A 16,685-nucleotide genomic window follows, 5' to 3' on the forward strand; every position below is an offset into this window, starting at 1 on the left:
TTCGTGAATTGTAAAAAGAGCTATAAAAAAGAGCTAGTAAATTTGACTTGACTGTCAGCTGTAAAATGCTGTTCAAATCACATTGAAAGAAAACATACTCAAAAGTTAGGATGGAAATGTGTGTGGTTCATAAGTTCAAGTCTGTAAAAACAGGAGTTTAAATCCATTTAAATCTTACGGTCAAATAATGGGCTTCAGAAAACAAAATCACAATTAAATAGCTTGTTTTTGTGTACAAGTTAACTAAAAACTTAAAGTTGCACTCTACTCCTCTCTCAACCAGGTTCAGTGTGCGTGTAAACTCAACTGATGCTTTCCATGTTGAGAAACGATTTTGGACTTCCTTCCGATCACGTTTTCCTGCCAGTGGCCCGAGGGAGAGAGCATTCCACTCTGCCACCGTCATCGGCAACTACATGGTAGTGTACGGTAAGTAGAGATGAATAGTAGAGCTACACTAGAGCTGCGAGTAGAATTAATTAAGGGAGATCTGTTTCTGTTCTTCTCTCAGGAGGGAATGTGCATATCCACTACATGGAAGAGAAGTGCTACGATCAGGAGATCTTTTTTTATCATCTTGGCTGCCATCAGTGGGTGTCTGTTGGTGAAAGCCTCAGTCAGCGTAAGTGTATTTTTACTGGTCAGAGAGAGTCAGATACGTTTGTTTAAAGAGGAGATGAAGTATGATGATGTATGCGATTGATGACCCACGCCTCCCTGAGGATTTTTCCCAAGAAATAACAGGAGAGCCTGTAAGGTCTCATGTGCTAGATGCTTCAGTCTGACTGGGGGCTTGTTATGACCTACTCTTGAGAGGTCATTTGTTGTGTAAATTCCCTTGTGTCTGATGCAGATTTACTGGCCTGCAGCTTTTAAACAAATGAAATGAATTCATAAGAAATAAAACTACTCTCAGATAAAAGTGTTTTCTGTTTTTGTTTTCATTTCATTTTTTTATTATTATTGTAACTTAACCACTCCTCCTAGTGCCTGTAAGAATTTTTGCCATTGTTATTTTTGGTTTGCAAAACATTTAAAAGTTGGTCTAAAAATTGGTATTATTCCATAATGATGCTTCAGTTCAGCCCTCTACAATATTTACCATTTCACTGAACAATTTATTGTACTACATTTTATTGTTCCCTTACTTAAGTTATTTTTAATCAGCAATTTATAGAAGAATGTATATCTATACCTCAGGATCTATTTAACAGAATTTTCCAAGTTAAATGGATAGTTCACCCAAAAATGATTGGGTTTTTACTTTTTATATCTTATTTTTGGTTCAGCAGAAAGAAAATCATACAGGTTTAGAACAACTTTTGGGTGAACTATCGCTTTAGCTCAAGTTTTTATTATTTGTGCTCCTATAGGAGGTGCGTCAGTGCGAGGCCGATATTCCCATATCGCTACTGTCATGGAGGGACGCGTGCTGCTAGTTGTTGGCGGTTACAGTGGCGTTGCCCGTGGTGACCTCTTGGCATATAAAGTACCGCTATTTGTAAGCAGTGACCCAGGAGACAGGGTAAATACATTACATTATACTTTAATGTAAAAAGTGTTAGTGTACATGTAAAGTACCATTCAAAATGTTGAGGTCGGTACGATTATTTAATAAAAAAAAAAAAAGAAGTCTCTATGCTCACCAAGATATATACAGAAAATACAGTAAAAAGGTAATATTGTGAAATAATATTACAATTTAAAATAACAAAATAAAAAATAAAGAAAGTAATTTATTCCTGTAATGGTCATTACAGTTTTCAGTATCACATGACCATTTAGAAATCATTCTAATATTCTGATTTGGTGCTCAAGTAACATTCCTTACTATTATTCAATGTTGAAAACATTTGTGGTGCCTAATATTTTTGTGGAAAGCATTTTTAGGATTCTTTAATCAATTGAAATCAAATAGAAACCAAAAATCTTTACTGTCACTTTTTGATCAATTTAATGTGTCCTTTTTTAATAAATATGTTAATTTGAGTATGTGTTTTTGTCTAAAAGGACACTGTATGTGCCGAAGCTCCAGATGAAAGCTTGTGTCTAAAGAATCCAGAGTGCAGTTGGTGTGAGGGTCGTTGTCGGGAATACCAGCCCACCAACCCGGTAATTCCTCCCCAGTCTTTTTTATTTGCGTTTAGTTCTTTTGAGCACTCATGCCTTTCTAATGCTAACAATCATTTTCACGTGTGTCTCTCACTGCTTCATCTGACTTGTGTGCATTTAAAACAGTGTGGCAGCACCGGATGTCTGGGCCTGGCTCGTTTCTTGTCGGACTGCCAGTCATGTCTGGTGTTCAGTGGGGTGCCAAACTCTCTGCCACGCGTCTCTGGGGAATTTGGCTGGTGTGTGCAGAATGAGTCCTGCTTGCCTATTTCAGGTAAAGAGAAAGCAGTGAGCAGACATAACATGACTTAAAACAATGTAGATATGCGACCACACACTGCTCAGTAAACCTTTATTTCTGGACGCTTTTACAGTCTGTGAAATAATGTGTTACTGAGTGCCATGTGTTTGTAGATCACTTTTAGCCATGTTGTGTTTACACACAATATACTTTAATGACAAGTGACCTGAGTGTGTATGTAAAAATTTGGCATATCATGTGTAAATATTGTACACTTTGACCCCTGGCAGAGCGCAGTGCATGCCGCGTGGACCAGATCTCTGGGGCGTACGGCTGGTGGGGGGAGCGCACGCGTTTCCTCACCTCCCTCCCCTTCTGTCGCACCGAGAACTATGTCCCGGGACTGCACCTGCTCACCTTCCAGCATCCACGCAATCAATCACAGCCTGACAAGGTATGACAGGTTCAATCCTGAGCTCTCATGACCTTAGCTCTAGATTTCTTTTCTATATGGTTTTCACCTCTTGTCACCTTCATATGTTTTTGGTTTCTTGTTGTGCTCTCACTTTTAATAATTGTAATAAATCACTTTTCTCTATATTTTATACATCCAAGTTGTTGTTTTTTTTAAACTGCTGTTACTCTTCCTCTGTGCACCCTCCACCTCTTCTCTTCTTCTCTCTCACACTCTTCTGCTTCTTTGTAGGTATCTATCCTGCGCAGTACCTCCATCATCCTCAATCCCTCTACAGAGATGGATGTTACCCTGCAGTTTCGGGGATTTATTCATCCCTTATGGGGCGCTCCTCCTCCTGCAGCACCACCTCAGGAAACTGTTGCCATATGGGCTCGAATTCAGAAGCTCCACTTCACTGCTCAAATGGCTGCTGGACCTAACTCTCTTCAGCTGGTATTTAATATGACAAAATCAGGTTTCCTCTTTTAGACAAGAGTCGTGTCATGGCATAAAGTCTCGAGTCGCTTTTGAAATGTCTTTTCTTTCGTGTAGACGGATGTGCTGGGACGGTGGTCCGCTCAGGAGGAGAAGGAGATCCGTATGCTATCCCGGCCGGATGGTTCCCGCCTGTTCCAGAATCTTACACGAGGAAACTGGTACCTGATCCAGGCGGAGGGCTACCTGAATAACTCTGCATCAGGACAGACTAGTGAGATGGCTCTTACCTGGAACCGCACAGCTTTACCTGGAGGCAGTGTAAGTGTATATTACCTAATAGAGCAGCTTAAAATAAGTAGGGTGGTAGTCCTTAAAAAGTCATAAAATGTCTTAAATAAGTTTTTCCTTAAATAAGGCCTTAAAAAGTCTTCAATTCAGATTAGATGGGCCTTAAATATTTTTGGTCTCATTACCGGAAAAATGTCTCCAGTCTGACGGACACCATGACTGTTATCACTGAATACAGTCGAACTACAGCAGCTGACCAGCCTCCTAACTAATTTAAATGGATTCATGCAAGTTTACACAAATGGCAGCATCATATCACACAAATTATTCTTCTGGTTTTATTACATTCAGCGCTATTCAGCGATAGATAATGGATAGTGTATTTCTGGTATCAGTGTTAAAGCCCGCGCTGCCTGACTGTGAGAAAATTTAATGGAGAAATAAAATGAGCGTAATGACAAATGTAAATAAATTCACAGAAGAAACAAACTGAGGTAAAAATTCAACATGTTTAATTTATTTCTAATATAGGCTTATAGTTAAAATAAAAACCATAAAAAGGGGGGAGTATTTTCCAGAGTTCATTGATTTAAGTCCAACAAGTAGTACATTGACTCAAGACACATTTAGACAAAATATTAATTGTTTTGTTCAGTTTCACCAACAAAAATAGTTCCAAATAAAGATCACAACAGAGGTAAGCTCTTTTGCGTTCTCCAAGCAACACTGTTCTGTTACAGTGCTTTGAACCAGTCGGTTGAAATGAAGGGACTTACCGCAACCTACTGGTGGTTTAGTGTCTTTAAAAGTCTTTAAAAGTATGTTTAAACATTTCTTATTTGTATAGGCCTATTCAAAAAAACATTAGTTTCATAACATAATTTTTTTGCAGTTGTAATTTTGCTTTAAATTATTAAATTTGATGGGTAACAACACTATAGTACAATTGAATTTTTTGATGAATATATTATTAAGCTGATGAAAATATTATTAGTATAAATTGTAAATACCACCAAAAATCTTGGTGATATGATACTTTGGGATAAAGTGTGCTTTTATTGTTACATTACAATGTTGTAGACATCAAACAAACACATAACATATTTATTGGAAATGCTATTTCATTAATATACAATATATTGCGTGTATAAAATGGACATAAATAAATGAAAAAAGAAGTGTACTATTTGGAGTAGTAATAGGCAACATTTTCATAAGAATACCTAATATTTCATGGGAATATTGATATATCATTTATTTTTCTGTTCACACGTTGTGTCTTCCAAAATACCTGATTTACATGTTTTAAGTGCTTTTATGTGGCTCTGATGTCCACTACAGTGGAAGTATAAAATCGAGGTCCTGTTTGGTAACAAAAGTAAGTACAGGTCCTTCTAAAAAATTTTGCATATTGTGATAAAGTTCATTATTTTCCATAATGTAATGATAAAAATTAAACTTTCATATATTTTAGATTCATTGCACTCTAACTGAAATATTTCAGGTCTTTTATTGTTTTAATACTGATGATTTTGGGATACAGCTCATGAAAACCCCAAATTCCTGTCTCAATAAATTAGCATATCATGAAAAGGTTCTCTAAACGAGCTATTAACCTAATCACCTGAATCAACTAATTAACTCTAAACACCTGCAAAAGATTCCTGAGGCTTTTAAAAACTCCCAGCCTGGTTCATTTCTCAAAACCGCAATCATGGGTAAGACTGCCGACCCGACCCTGTCCAGAAAGCCATCATTGACACTCTCAAGCGAGAGGGTAAGACACAGAAAGAAATTTCTGAACGAATAGGCTGTTCCCAGAGTGCTGTATCAAGGCACCTCAGTGGAAAGTCTGTGGGAAGCAAAAAGTGTGGCAAAAAACGCTGCACAACGAGAAGAGGGGACCGGACCCTGAGGAAGATTGTGGAGAAGGACCGATTCCAGACCTTGGGGGACCTGCGGAAGCAGTGGACTGAGTCTGGAGTAGAAACATCCAGAGGCACCCCATAGGGAATCTGTGGGATATTGTGAAGAGAAAGTTGAGAGATGCAAGACCCAACACTCTGGATGAGCTTAAGGCCGCTATCGAAGCATCCTGGGCCTTCAAAAAAAACCTCAGCAGTGCCACAGGCTGATCGCCTCCATGCCACGTCGCATTGAAGCAGTTCTGCAAAAGGATTCCCGACCAAGTATTGAGTGCATAACTGAACATAATTATTTGAAGGTTGACTTTTTTTGTATTAAAAACACTTTTCTTTTATTGTTCAGATGAAATATGCTTATTTTTTGAGATCGGAATTTTGGGTTTTCATGAGCTGCATGCCAAAATCATCAGTATTAAAACAATAAAAGACCTGAAATATTTCAGTTGGTGTGCAATGAATCTAAAATATATGAAAGTTTATTTTTTATCATTACATTATGGAAAATAATGAACCTTATCTCACTATGCAAATTGTTTGAGAAGGACCTCTATAGTAAGTCATATTCGGATATTGAAACCCCATAACAATTTCCTGAGAATTTGAAAATTAGTCAGATTTAAATGATCATTGCAAAATATAAGAATGTATAATTTGATAATTCAGTCAGTGGCAGTCATATTTAGAGACAAAAGAGGGAGTGGTCATTATGAAACCTCGAAAATAGTATCTCTGGAAATCTCTGAATGTGCTTTTTACAGGACACCCAGACTTAAAAACGTGTTGCGTATGGTGTCAGAAAAAAATTCACTAAAACATAATATCCACTGGAGTTAACAAAATGCTATGCTTGGGTCCCAGGGGGATATTTTGTTTTCTTTTTGCATTAAATATTACATGTACATAACTGCAGTACCAGTTAGATTTCATTATTCTTTATAAATTAAGTGTTTGCTGGTTGGTTTTTCCTCTTGATAAAAAAAAAAAAGGAGCCCCCCCCCCACACACACACACAAAATAACCTTTAAAGGTTGAGTCGTTGAACGTTAATTTAGTGTTTCTTATATTGTATTTGTTCTACTCTTTGTTGTTTGCATCCTTTATCTATTTTTTTTATTTATTAAAAAAAGATAAAATAACAAAGAGCTATATTGTGATTGTGAATCGTAATCAAATCTTGAAGTGAAGATTCACATCTCTAGAAATTTGAGTGTTAACTTATCTTTTCCTACGTTCTTTTGTTTTAATGAATGCGTTTAACAACGCATATTTTTTTGTAAAATGTAAAATTTTTGTTTATGTAAAAATGTTTTCAATTATATTGTATTTATAATCAAACTATAGAATCTCTCTCTCAAGCCAGTTCTTGTGTCTCTGTCTCTCTGTCTCTCTCGACCTAATCTCTCTCTCTCTCTCTCTCTCTCTCTCTCTCTCTCTCTCTCTCTCTCTCTCTCTCTCTCGCTATATTTGCCAAGTCTCCCATTTATATAGCAGTTTATTCTACTGTATCTGTACCAGCCTTGAAAAGCAGAGCTGCCGCAGCTTAATTATTTCTTTACATATTTTCTTTTATTTCCAACATCTTCTAGGAGATCTCTTTCCTGTTCCTCGAACCCTTCCGCTCCAATTCTTGTTCAGAGTACCGCTCATGCTCGGCCTGTCTGTCTGATCAGTCTTGTGGCTGGTGTCCCACCATGAACGTCTGTTTCCTGCGCTCTGATGTCAATGAGCAGCCTTGCATTGACCCCCAGGGAGAGGAGCGCCACCTACTTCTCAACCCTCAGCATTGTACACTTTGCGAGGAGTATAGAGACTGTGCCGCCTGCACTCAGGTACTGCATCTACATCAATGTGTCTGAGAGACTGCCTTGAGTGTTTTGATCCAGAGCAGCATGCAGTCTGTTTACCAACTTCAGTCTTCTGTAAGACTGCAGCAGAGTTTCTCTCATGTCTGAATGTTTGTAGGACCCCTACTGTGAGTGGCAGATCAACTCAAGCAAGAAGGGAGATTATCTGTGTAGTCGCCGTGGGAGATTAGAGGGGTCTATCCGGGAACCAGGAGGGTGTCCTAAAGTTTGCAACCAGTGAGTTTGAAGTGATAAACTTATCTATGAATTATTTGTTTGGTGTATTTAATATCTGATGAGACTGAAGGATCTCAAAAAGATATTGACCTTGGTTCTCTTTTCATGTGCCATCCTCCCTCACTCTCTCTCTCTAAAAGGAGGTTGACGTGTGGAGAATGTTTGTCTAACTCAAGTCAGTGTGCATGGTGTGAATCTGCTCAGTCCTGTTTCTACTTTGCTGCGTACCTCACAAAGTTCCCCTATGGAGAGTGCAGGGACTGGTATGACAGGTAGGATTGTGCAGCTTCTGCTGGGACTTTAAATCATCAATAAAAATAAAAGAATGATTTGGAAGGAATACAAAATATATGACTATATACTATTAACGTAATAATAAAAATGATAAATAACAATAATATTTATTATTATTAATTGTATTATAACTATTACAACTTAGAAATGTACAAATAAGATTATTTAATTTTAATAATTGAATATTATTATAAGGTAAAATAATATATTTTCAATATTGTTGTTAATTATATTAATAATAATAATATGAGTTACAGTAGTGTAGTAACAATAGTTCTCTCTCATAATTTGTTGTACTGTACTACACAGCTTGTCAGTGCTTTTGCTGAAATTCTCCCTCTCTGATCTTCTCTCCAGTGTTCATTCTGTCCCTCAGTGTAAGCAGTGCTCTGCTCTCGCCACCTGTTCAGATTGTCTGCAGACCTTTCAGTGCGGCTGGTGTGGAGACTACAACAACCCCACCATCGGCAGGTAGGAAAGAAGCATATGTCTGTGAATTAACTTCATAGAAAACTTTCGCTCTCTCTGTTATCCTCATTACATTACTTCCTGCCCAATCTGGTTCTTCATCAGGTGTTTGAGAGGTGACTGGGGTGGGATGGATGATCCCTCAGTTGTTAACTGCAGTATGGCTGTAGCTGAGGTGAAATCCATCAGGTGAGATTAAAACGCTTTATACCTTAGTGGCTGAGCAAACGTCTTATGATAATTATTTGATTTACACCCTTTCCCTCTTCCATCAGCCCTGAGCCTCAAACTTTATCGCCCCCTCGGCTGATGGAGCTTGAGATGGAGATGGAATTGGAGCTAGAGCTGCTAGAAGGTATGGAAGGAGATGGAGATGCTGTTTGGTCCTACCCATCCTGTCCAGATGTGGAGGAGTGTCGCTTGGGCTTGCATACTTGCCATCCCTCCGCTACCTGCGTCAACACTCCAACCTCCTACGAGTGTCACTGTGAAAGAGGCTTCACAGGAGATGGAGTGCACCACTGCAACCAGACGTGAGACTTTCTGTTACACTGTTTACAGTATTTTTAGAGCCATTAGTTATTGCAGCTCATAGTTCTTCCTTGTAATTTGTAATAATGTTTTTGCTCTCTCTCAGATGTTATAATGAGTGCCGTCAGGGCCGGTGCAGTGGGAGTCCTCGGTTTGAGTGCGAGTGCTCTCTGGGTTGGACTTCAGACCCCGCCACTCTGGTGTTGAGCGGAGTGGAGTGTGACGTGGATTGTGGATGTAACTTCCACAGTACGTGTATTACGGCTCCAGGGATCTGTGACCAGTGCCAAGGTAAAGAACCCTTCTGAATGTATACCTCTGTTTCTCAATCCTTTAGCAAGTACTAAGCCTCTGTCTTCTATACTTTTCTTTTCCTCCTTAGATTGGACAACAGGGCCGCACTGTGAGCACTGCAAGCCTGGTAGTTTTGGTTCTGCTTTGGCAGGGGGGGAAGGTTGTATTCCCTGTCAGTGTAACGGCCACGGTGATGCTCTACAAGGATTCTGCCATAACCAAACCGGCCAGTGCTACTGTACCCACCACACCCAAGGCCCGCATTGTGAGTCTTGCCTGCCTGGATACTATGGAGATCCCAGGTGAGTCTGACACTTGAACAGATGAAAATGTGACAGAAACCAGGGGTTTTCAGCAGTGGGTTGGCAGTTTTTTTTTTGTTAGATTTCAAATTTAAATTCATAGTCCAACCACAAAATCAATTACTAGCCTTCATGTTTTTTCAAAGGCACAAGTTTTAATGAAACCTAAGAGATTTCTGTCTCTCCATCGAAAGGCTTTTCCATCCAAACTTTGACACTTCAAAAAGTACCTAAGGGGAGTGTGAAAGTAATTCATATGAATCAAGTAGTTTAATCCAATCTTCATAAGATGCACAAACACTTATTATGATGAACAGATTTAATTAAGGTTTATTTGATCGCATAGAGCATATAAAACGGAAACTACAATACTCAGTTTTATTTATGTAATTTTCCTCACAGGAACAACGGTACCTGTTTCAGGCAGTGTCAGGGCCGCTCTGTTCTGCTTTCCTCCTCCTCTTCTGTACCCCTTTCCCTCTCCTCCTCTCTGGGGTGGCATGGAGCAGTTGGTGGCCATGGTGGGCTCTCTCATTGCCTTTGGGTCCTCTCTGTGTCCCAGGATTTGGCACCATGCATGCCAGGGCAGTCATGCCCACCCGTGGCCCTGACCTGGCACCCAGATTCACACACACAGTGCACAGTGAGTAAATAGTATAGATATCAATAGTCTGCATTCATTACTGTAAAACAGCATTTGTGGCATGTAAAATATAGTTACTAGCAAATATTTTGGCCAGAAATGTTTGCATTTCTTTATCCGACAGAACTCCTTTGTTTATGTATTTGATGGGTTGCCACGATTCCTCAGCAACGGTGTTGTGCACTCCGACCACAACCTCATTGGAGCATTCTGTGGCACAAAAAGAATGGAGCCAATTACTGTTGAGGCTACATCAGGTGATGGCAAAAATAAGGCGTGAATAATTGTTTCTCTCATCACACATTAAAGCAAATTTATAAATTATTAAAAGTTTGGGGGTGGTAAAAAAAAAAAAACTCCTGTGATGACAAAGCTGAAATTTCATCAGCCATTACTCCAGTTTTCAGTGTCGCATGATCCTTCGTAAATCTTTCTAATGCTATTTTAATGCTCAAGAATTATCAATGTTAAAAATAGTTGTGCTTTTTATTTTTGTGTACATTTGTGATGCATTATTTATGATTCTTTATGGATAGAAAGTTTAAAACAGCATTTATTTGAAACCAAAATCTTTTGTAACATCATAAAATGACTTTGCTGAAAAAAAACGTACATGATTTCTTCTCCTCTAGGGGTGGTATCTGTGTATTTTGAGGCAAATGTTACCTCTGGACTAGCGCAGGGTTTTAATGCCTCGTTCTGGGTGAAGCGATGTGGTAGTGGAAGTTCTGGAGAGGGTACAGCTGTCTCGCCTGAGTGCCAAGCAGGAGCTCACTGCATAAACGGCCTCTGTGAGTGTCCCCATGGTTTTGGGGGTCCACAATGTGACCGTCCTCTCTGCCCAGGGAATTGTGGGGCAGAGGAAAGCCGAGGCACCTGCAACATGGTGTGTAACACGTCTACTCTAGCCAATTGTATTGCTCAAGAAAACAAGATGTGTACTAAAGTGTATTTAAGTCATGTCCCAAAGTTCTCAACTTGCATGTTTGCATATACTTTTACAGACCCTTGGCCTGTGTGTGTGTACAGAAGGCTGGGCTGGATCGGACTGTTCTTCCATCTCAGACTCGGACAGTCTGGTTTGGGAAACTTTGCTTGATACTCAGCTCTCTGCGGTTAGAGTAACACTTTCCTTCAAGTCTATAGAAAAGAGATTTTGTTCTTGCAAACGCTCTGAATTTTGGTTTGGTTTAATTTCCTCCCACAGAATAAAGCACACAGGTTCCTCCAGAGGATGGGCCACTCCTTGGTGTCCGGACCACAGGGCACTCTTTGGATGTATGGAGGCCTCTCACTCTCAGAGGGCATTCTGGGAAATGTTTATAGGTATAATTTTGTGCATTTTACTTGATGTAAATTACGATAATTTTTATTTAAAAAAGTTATAGTACATTTTTATATATATTGGTCCAGGTATTCTGTGGCCGATCGTCGCTGGACTCAGATGTTGACCAGTTCAGTGGAAGAAAGTTCAGTGCCCCTGCCCCGATACCATCACGCCTCTGCTCTGGTGTATAATCATGACCCATTTTCTGGCTCCCAGACAGCCACTCAGAGTTTGATGTTTGTGGTTGGTGGTGTCACAAAGAAGGGTGTTGCCAATGACACATGGTGTCTGAACCTCAGCAGTCTGGTGTGGAAGCAGTATAAGGTATTGCATGTTGAATATACTCACAGTACTCTTAAGCTTCTCTTCAATTGTGTTAAGAGTGTTAACTGCGTCTGACTTTTGTGTTTAGAGCTCAGTGCTGCCCCCTGTGGCTGGACACACTCTAACTGTGCGAAGAGGCTCATCTGTGCTGCTGATTGGAGGTTACTCACCAGAGAATGGCTTTAACCATCATTTGCTGGAGTTCAGCCCTCAGTCTGGGAACTGGACTATAGCTGCACACACTGGCACACCCCCTACAGGTAGAGATAAAACACTGCTGTCATTCTGAATGAAGGCAGCCATAATTGAGAAATTTCGACTGTTTGTCATAAATAATTGCACTTAAAGATTTAGTTGCCTGTTTAGTTCACTGAAAGTGTAAGCTTAAAACCCATACACATAAAGAGGAAAACATTTCTATCTATCTATCTACAATCCAACTACTAACATGGCCAAGACCAAAAAGCTGTCCAAAGACACTAGAGACAAAATTGTACACCTCCACAAGGCTGGAAAGGGCTACGGGGAATTTACCAAGCAGCTTGGTGAAAAGAGGTCCACTGTTGGAGCAATCATTAGAAAATGGAAGAAGCTAAACATGACTGTCAATCTCCCTCGGACTGGGGCTCCATGCAAGATCTCACCTCATGGGGTCTCAATGATCCTAAGAAGGTGAGAAATCAGCCCAGATCTACACGGGAGGAGCTGGTTAATGACCTGAAAAGAGCTGGGACCACCATTTCCAAGGTTACTGTTGGTAATACACTAAGACGTCATGGTTTGAAATCAGGCATGGCACGGAAGGTTCCCCTGCTTAAAGCAGCACATGTCCAGGCCCGTCTTAAGTTTGCCAATGACCATTTGGATGATCCAGAGGAGTCATGGGAGAAAGTAATGTGGTCAGATGAGACCAAAACATAACTTTTTAGTCATAATTCCACTAAATCTGTTTGGAGAAGGAAGAATGATGAGTACCATCCCAAGAACACCATTCCTACTGTGAAGCATGGGGGGGGGGTAGCATCATGCTTTGGGGGTGTTTTTTAGTACATGGGACAGGGCGACTGCACTGTATTAAGGAGAGGATGACGGGGGGCTGTGTATTGCAAGACTTTGGGGAACCACCTCCTTCCCTCAGTTAGAGCATTGAAGATGGGTTGAGGCTGGGTCTTCCAACATGACAATGACCCGAAGCACACAGCCAGGATAACCAAGGAGTCACTCTGTAAGAAGCATATCAAGGTTCTGGCATGGCCTAGCCAGTCTCCAGACCTAAACACAATAGAGAATCTTTGGAGGGAGCTCAAACTCCGTGTTTCTCAGCGACAGGCCAGAAACCTGACTGATCTAGAGAAAATCCGCTAAGGTGTCTAGGTGCGTCAAAATAGCAGGGTTCAAATACTTATTTTCCTCACTGTATGTTACAAATTCAACAATTAGGGCCCAGTGAAATTTTATTTGAAGGGAATTAATTCTATTCAGCAAGGACTGAAATTGTAAAAAAAAAAAATGAAGGAAGGCATTTATAATTTGTCATGTTCTGTTTAAAAAAAGGGCTTTTCCCCAACTTTCTGTTCATCCAAGAACCCAGATTTTTTTTTTTACAATGTCCACAAAAATAATTAAGCAGCATGACCATTTTCCAAATTCAATTATTTTTCTACCCTTCACCTTTTCAGGTCTTTATGGGCACTCAGCTGTGTATCATGAACAGACTGATGCTGTGTACGTGTTTGGTGGTTACCGTTTCCACGTTGAAACTGTAGAACCTTCTGGAGAACTCTACAGTCTTTATTACCCCAATCTTACTTGGTCCTTACTGGTCCCTTCTCAGGGAAACAAGGTAACTGTAAAATGAATCCAAATGAAGGTCAGGAGGATGTATGTAAAAGCAGTTTGATTGGTAAATGACACTAATCTTCTTTTTCTCTCCAGCCTCTCTCTCGCTTCTTCCATGCCGCGGCCTTAGCAAAGGACACCATGGTAATTGTAGGAGGCAGGACAGGGGAAGAGGATTACAGTAACACAGTTTCTCTTTATCAGATCAACTGTAACACATGGATACAGCCAGGTAACTGATACAAGTATATGGTTCCTGTATAATAATTTGAGTTCAAATCACTAGTTCAAATGATGTGAGAACTGGGAGTGTTTCACTTTTTAAGGCCTTTTCTTGTCTCATTTCTCTAGTGTCCTCAGTGGGAGAACCTGTAAACCGTTCGGTTTCCTTGGCAATGACTGGGTGGGGTGGTCGCCTGTTCCTGTCTGGAGGTTTTAACGGAGTGACTCTGGGGCGGCTTTTGACTCTTTCCCTGCCCACCGACCCCTGCATCCTTTTGCCCACTCCTGAGGCCTGTAACAGTAGCACTGGCAGCTGTGTGTGGTGCAGAGGCACCTGTGCTTCATCGGACACTGCAGAAAGGTATTACTAGAACTAGTAGCATCTTAATTGACAGTAGGCCACTTTCAGCACCCAAACATTTTTCTAAATGATGATGTCTCTTTCTCTTTTTATCAGATTGGGTTGTACTGTTGGTCAGTCCACCTGTTTTCCTACTCCTCGTTCTCCTGATCAGTGTCGCAGGCTTAAGACCTGCAGTGAGTGTCTGGCCCGCCACCCTAAAACATTTTCCAACCCAATGCAGGTAATATCATCATATTACAAGCCAAAGTATATGTAGTATTTCAAGACTGAGCTATCTAGTAAATGCACTTCATTGCTAAACTGTATCTAATCAACAGGTTTGGCAAGGCCTTTTAATAAAATTATAATAGTAAATAGTAAAAATAAATCATATTGCGTACACTGCCATTTAAAAGTTTGGGGTCGGTTGGTTTTTATAATGTTTTGAAAGAAGTCTCTTATGCTCACCAAGGCTGCCAAACATTTATTTGATCAAAAATACATTAGAAACATTTATTTCTGTGATGGCAAAACTGAATTTTCAGCATCATTACTCAGGTCTTCAGTGTCACATGATTTGCTGATTTGTTGCTCAAACAACATGTTATGTTGCTTTATATTTTTTGTGGAGACTTATATTTTGGAAACATGCCATAAATTGTTTTAGGATTATTTGATGAATATAAAGTTTAAAAGAACAGCAGTTATTTGAATATTTTTTTTTTTTTACTGTTTATAAGCCTTTCCTGTCGCTAATAATTTCTTAAAAATATTTAAAAACAAAACAAAGTTTTGAACCATAGTGTATTTAATTATATTTATGCATAATTGGATGTTTGTTTTCAAAACCTAAAGGAAACATATTACTTACTGACCTCACACTTTTGAAGGGTAGTACACATTATGCTCACACTTTCAAAAGATCAAGAAGAAAAGTTCTTAGAGTTAGAGCCAATCTTAGAATTGGAAAAATGGTATGAAAATCTCTCACTATGCTATTTTTCAGCCTGCTCTGCAGTGTAAGTGGTGCACAAACTGTCCCGAGGGAGCATGTATCAGCAGCTTAGTAAGTTGCACATCAGAGCACGACTGCAGGATAAATCAGAGAGAGATCTTCCTGTCCAGTAACTGCACTGAGACCAGCTGTGAGGCTTCTGACTGCCCCAAATGCACTGCTTCTGGGAAATGTATGTGGACACGGCAGTTCAAACGCACAGGTGAGAGTGACCAGACAATGAGCAACAGTGATTCTACAGAGCTCCTATTGCTGATAGAACAAATATGAAATGGAAGAAACATTATTATATAATATTATTATAATGTTATGTAACGTTGAAAGTAATTTTTCCACCCACCATATCATTTCCATCAACATTTTTTTTGTTTCTGAGAAAATTTCAACATTTCCCCAACAAACAAATTTGTAAACCAATTCAAAGTTTCTCTTGGAAACTCCAGATTTATATGTATCATACAAATACCAGCAAAAGTGTTTGTAGTTAATATTTTGGTTAATATTTACTCTTGGTTTAACCATCCAGGTGAGACCAGACGTATCCTGAGCGTCAATCCAACGTACGACTGGACATGTTTCAGCTACGCCTTGCTTAATGTGTCTCCCATGCAAGTGGAGTCCTCTCCACCAATGCCTTGTCCTGAACCCTGCCATGAAATCAAAACCTGCGACCAATGTTTAAGCTCCCGTGGCTCCGATGGTGGCTGGCAGCGCTGTGTATGGAGCATGGCACTGCAGCAGGTAATGTTTTCGTGAAGCTGTTTCTAACTTGATGAAGTCGACCAGTAACCGTGCCACCTGTCCTCTTTCTTTTCCAGTGCATGAGTCCCTCTTTTGTTCCGTTGCGCTGCGAGGCGGGTCAGTGCGGTCGTTTGCTGACGGATAAAGATTCATGCTCTCCCCAGTGCTTCCAGCTGACTCAGTGCTCCCAGTGCATTTCCAGGCCGCAGTGTGGCTGGTGTGCGGCCCGTGGTGGTAACGGAGCTGGACGCTGTCTTCAGGGAGGACTGAACGGTACACGTCTTTATGTCTTTCTGCAGATTCGGCTTGTGAATCATGTAAAAATTAATGACACTGAATTTATTTACACGTGATTGATCAGTAAGACTCAAGTATTCTACAGAGATCTGTAGAGTGCAACACTTTTTTAGCAGCCTTGGTATTAATTTTCCCCAATGGGATCTATCTATCTATCTATCTATCTATCTATCTATCTATCTATCTATCTATCTATCTATCTATCTATCTATCTATCTATCTATCGATCTATCGATCTATCTATCTGTCTATCTGTCTATCTGTCTATCTGTCTGTCTGTCTGTCTGTCTGTCTCTTCTGTCTCTCTGTCTCTCTGTCTCTATCTAATCTCTCTCTATCTCAATCTAATCTCTCTCTCTCTCTCACTCTCTCTCTCTCTCTCTCTATCTATAATATAGATAGATAGATAGATAGATAGATAGATAGATAGATAGATAGATAGATAGATAGATAGATAAATAGATAGATAGATAGATAGATAGATAGATAGATAGATAGATAGA

The 16,685-nt window shown here is 39.9% G+C and overlaps 1 protein-coding gene across 1 annotated transcript in view; it reads left to right on the forward strand.

Annotated features, from left to right (window-relative positions):
* megf8 (multiple EGF-like-domains 8) overlaps nt 1-16,685 on the forward strand; it is a 33,056-nt gene that overhangs the window by 6,335 nt on the left and 10,036 nt on the right. Inside the window, exons 9-38 of the mRNA XM_067448622.1 lie at nt 284-429; nt 512-622; nt 1,374-1,525; nt 2,011-2,112; nt 2,239-2,386; nt 2,644-2,807; nt 3,060-3,263; nt 3,363-3,566; nt 7,048-7,290; nt 7,424-7,542; nt 7,683-7,814; nt 8,194-8,307; nt 8,410-8,493; nt 8,580-8,837; nt 8,942-9,126; nt 9,218-9,431; nt 9,834-10,074; nt 10,199-10,331; nt 10,707-10,960; nt 11,079-11,189; nt 11,282-11,400; nt 11,488-11,725; nt 11,814-11,985; nt 13,405-13,568; nt 13,661-13,796; nt 13,916-14,147; nt 14,244-14,370; nt 15,136-15,346; nt 15,671-15,885; nt 15,963-16,158. Of these exons, the coding sequence (XP_067304723.1) occupies nt 284-429; nt 512-622; nt 1,374-1,525; nt 2,011-2,112; nt 2,239-2,386; nt 2,644-2,807; nt 3,060-3,263; nt 3,363-3,566; nt 7,048-7,290; nt 7,424-7,542; nt 7,683-7,814; nt 8,194-8,307; nt 8,410-8,493; nt 8,580-8,837; nt 8,942-9,126; nt 9,218-9,431; nt 9,834-10,074; nt 10,199-10,331; nt 10,707-10,960; nt 11,079-11,189; nt 11,282-11,400; nt 11,488-11,725; nt 11,814-11,985; nt 13,405-13,568; nt 13,661-13,796; nt 13,916-14,147; nt 14,244-14,370; nt 15,136-15,346; nt 15,671-15,885; nt 15,963-16,158 (5,129 nt within the window). The remainder of the gene's footprint in view (nt 1-283; nt 430-511; nt 623-1,373; nt 1,526-2,010; nt 2,113-2,238; nt 2,387-2,643; nt 2,808-3,059; nt 3,264-3,362; nt 3,567-7,047; nt 7,291-7,423; nt 7,543-7,682; nt 7,815-8,193; nt 8,308-8,409; nt 8,494-8,579; nt 8,838-8,941; nt 9,127-9,217; nt 9,432-9,833; nt 10,075-10,198; nt 10,332-10,706; nt 10,961-11,078; nt 11,190-11,281; nt 11,401-11,487; nt 11,726-11,813; nt 11,986-13,404; nt 13,569-13,660; nt 13,797-13,915; nt 14,148-14,243; nt 14,371-15,135; nt 15,347-15,670; nt 15,886-15,962; nt 16,159-16,685) is intronic.

The sequence above is a fragment of the Pseudorasbora parva genome, chromosome 7, assembly GCF_024679245.1.
Source record: "Pseudorasbora parva isolate DD20220531a chromosome 7, ASM2467924v1, whole genome shotgun sequence".
Lineage (NCBI taxonomy): Eukaryota > Metazoa > Chordata > Actinopteri > Cypriniformes > Gobionidae > Pseudorasbora > Pseudorasbora parva.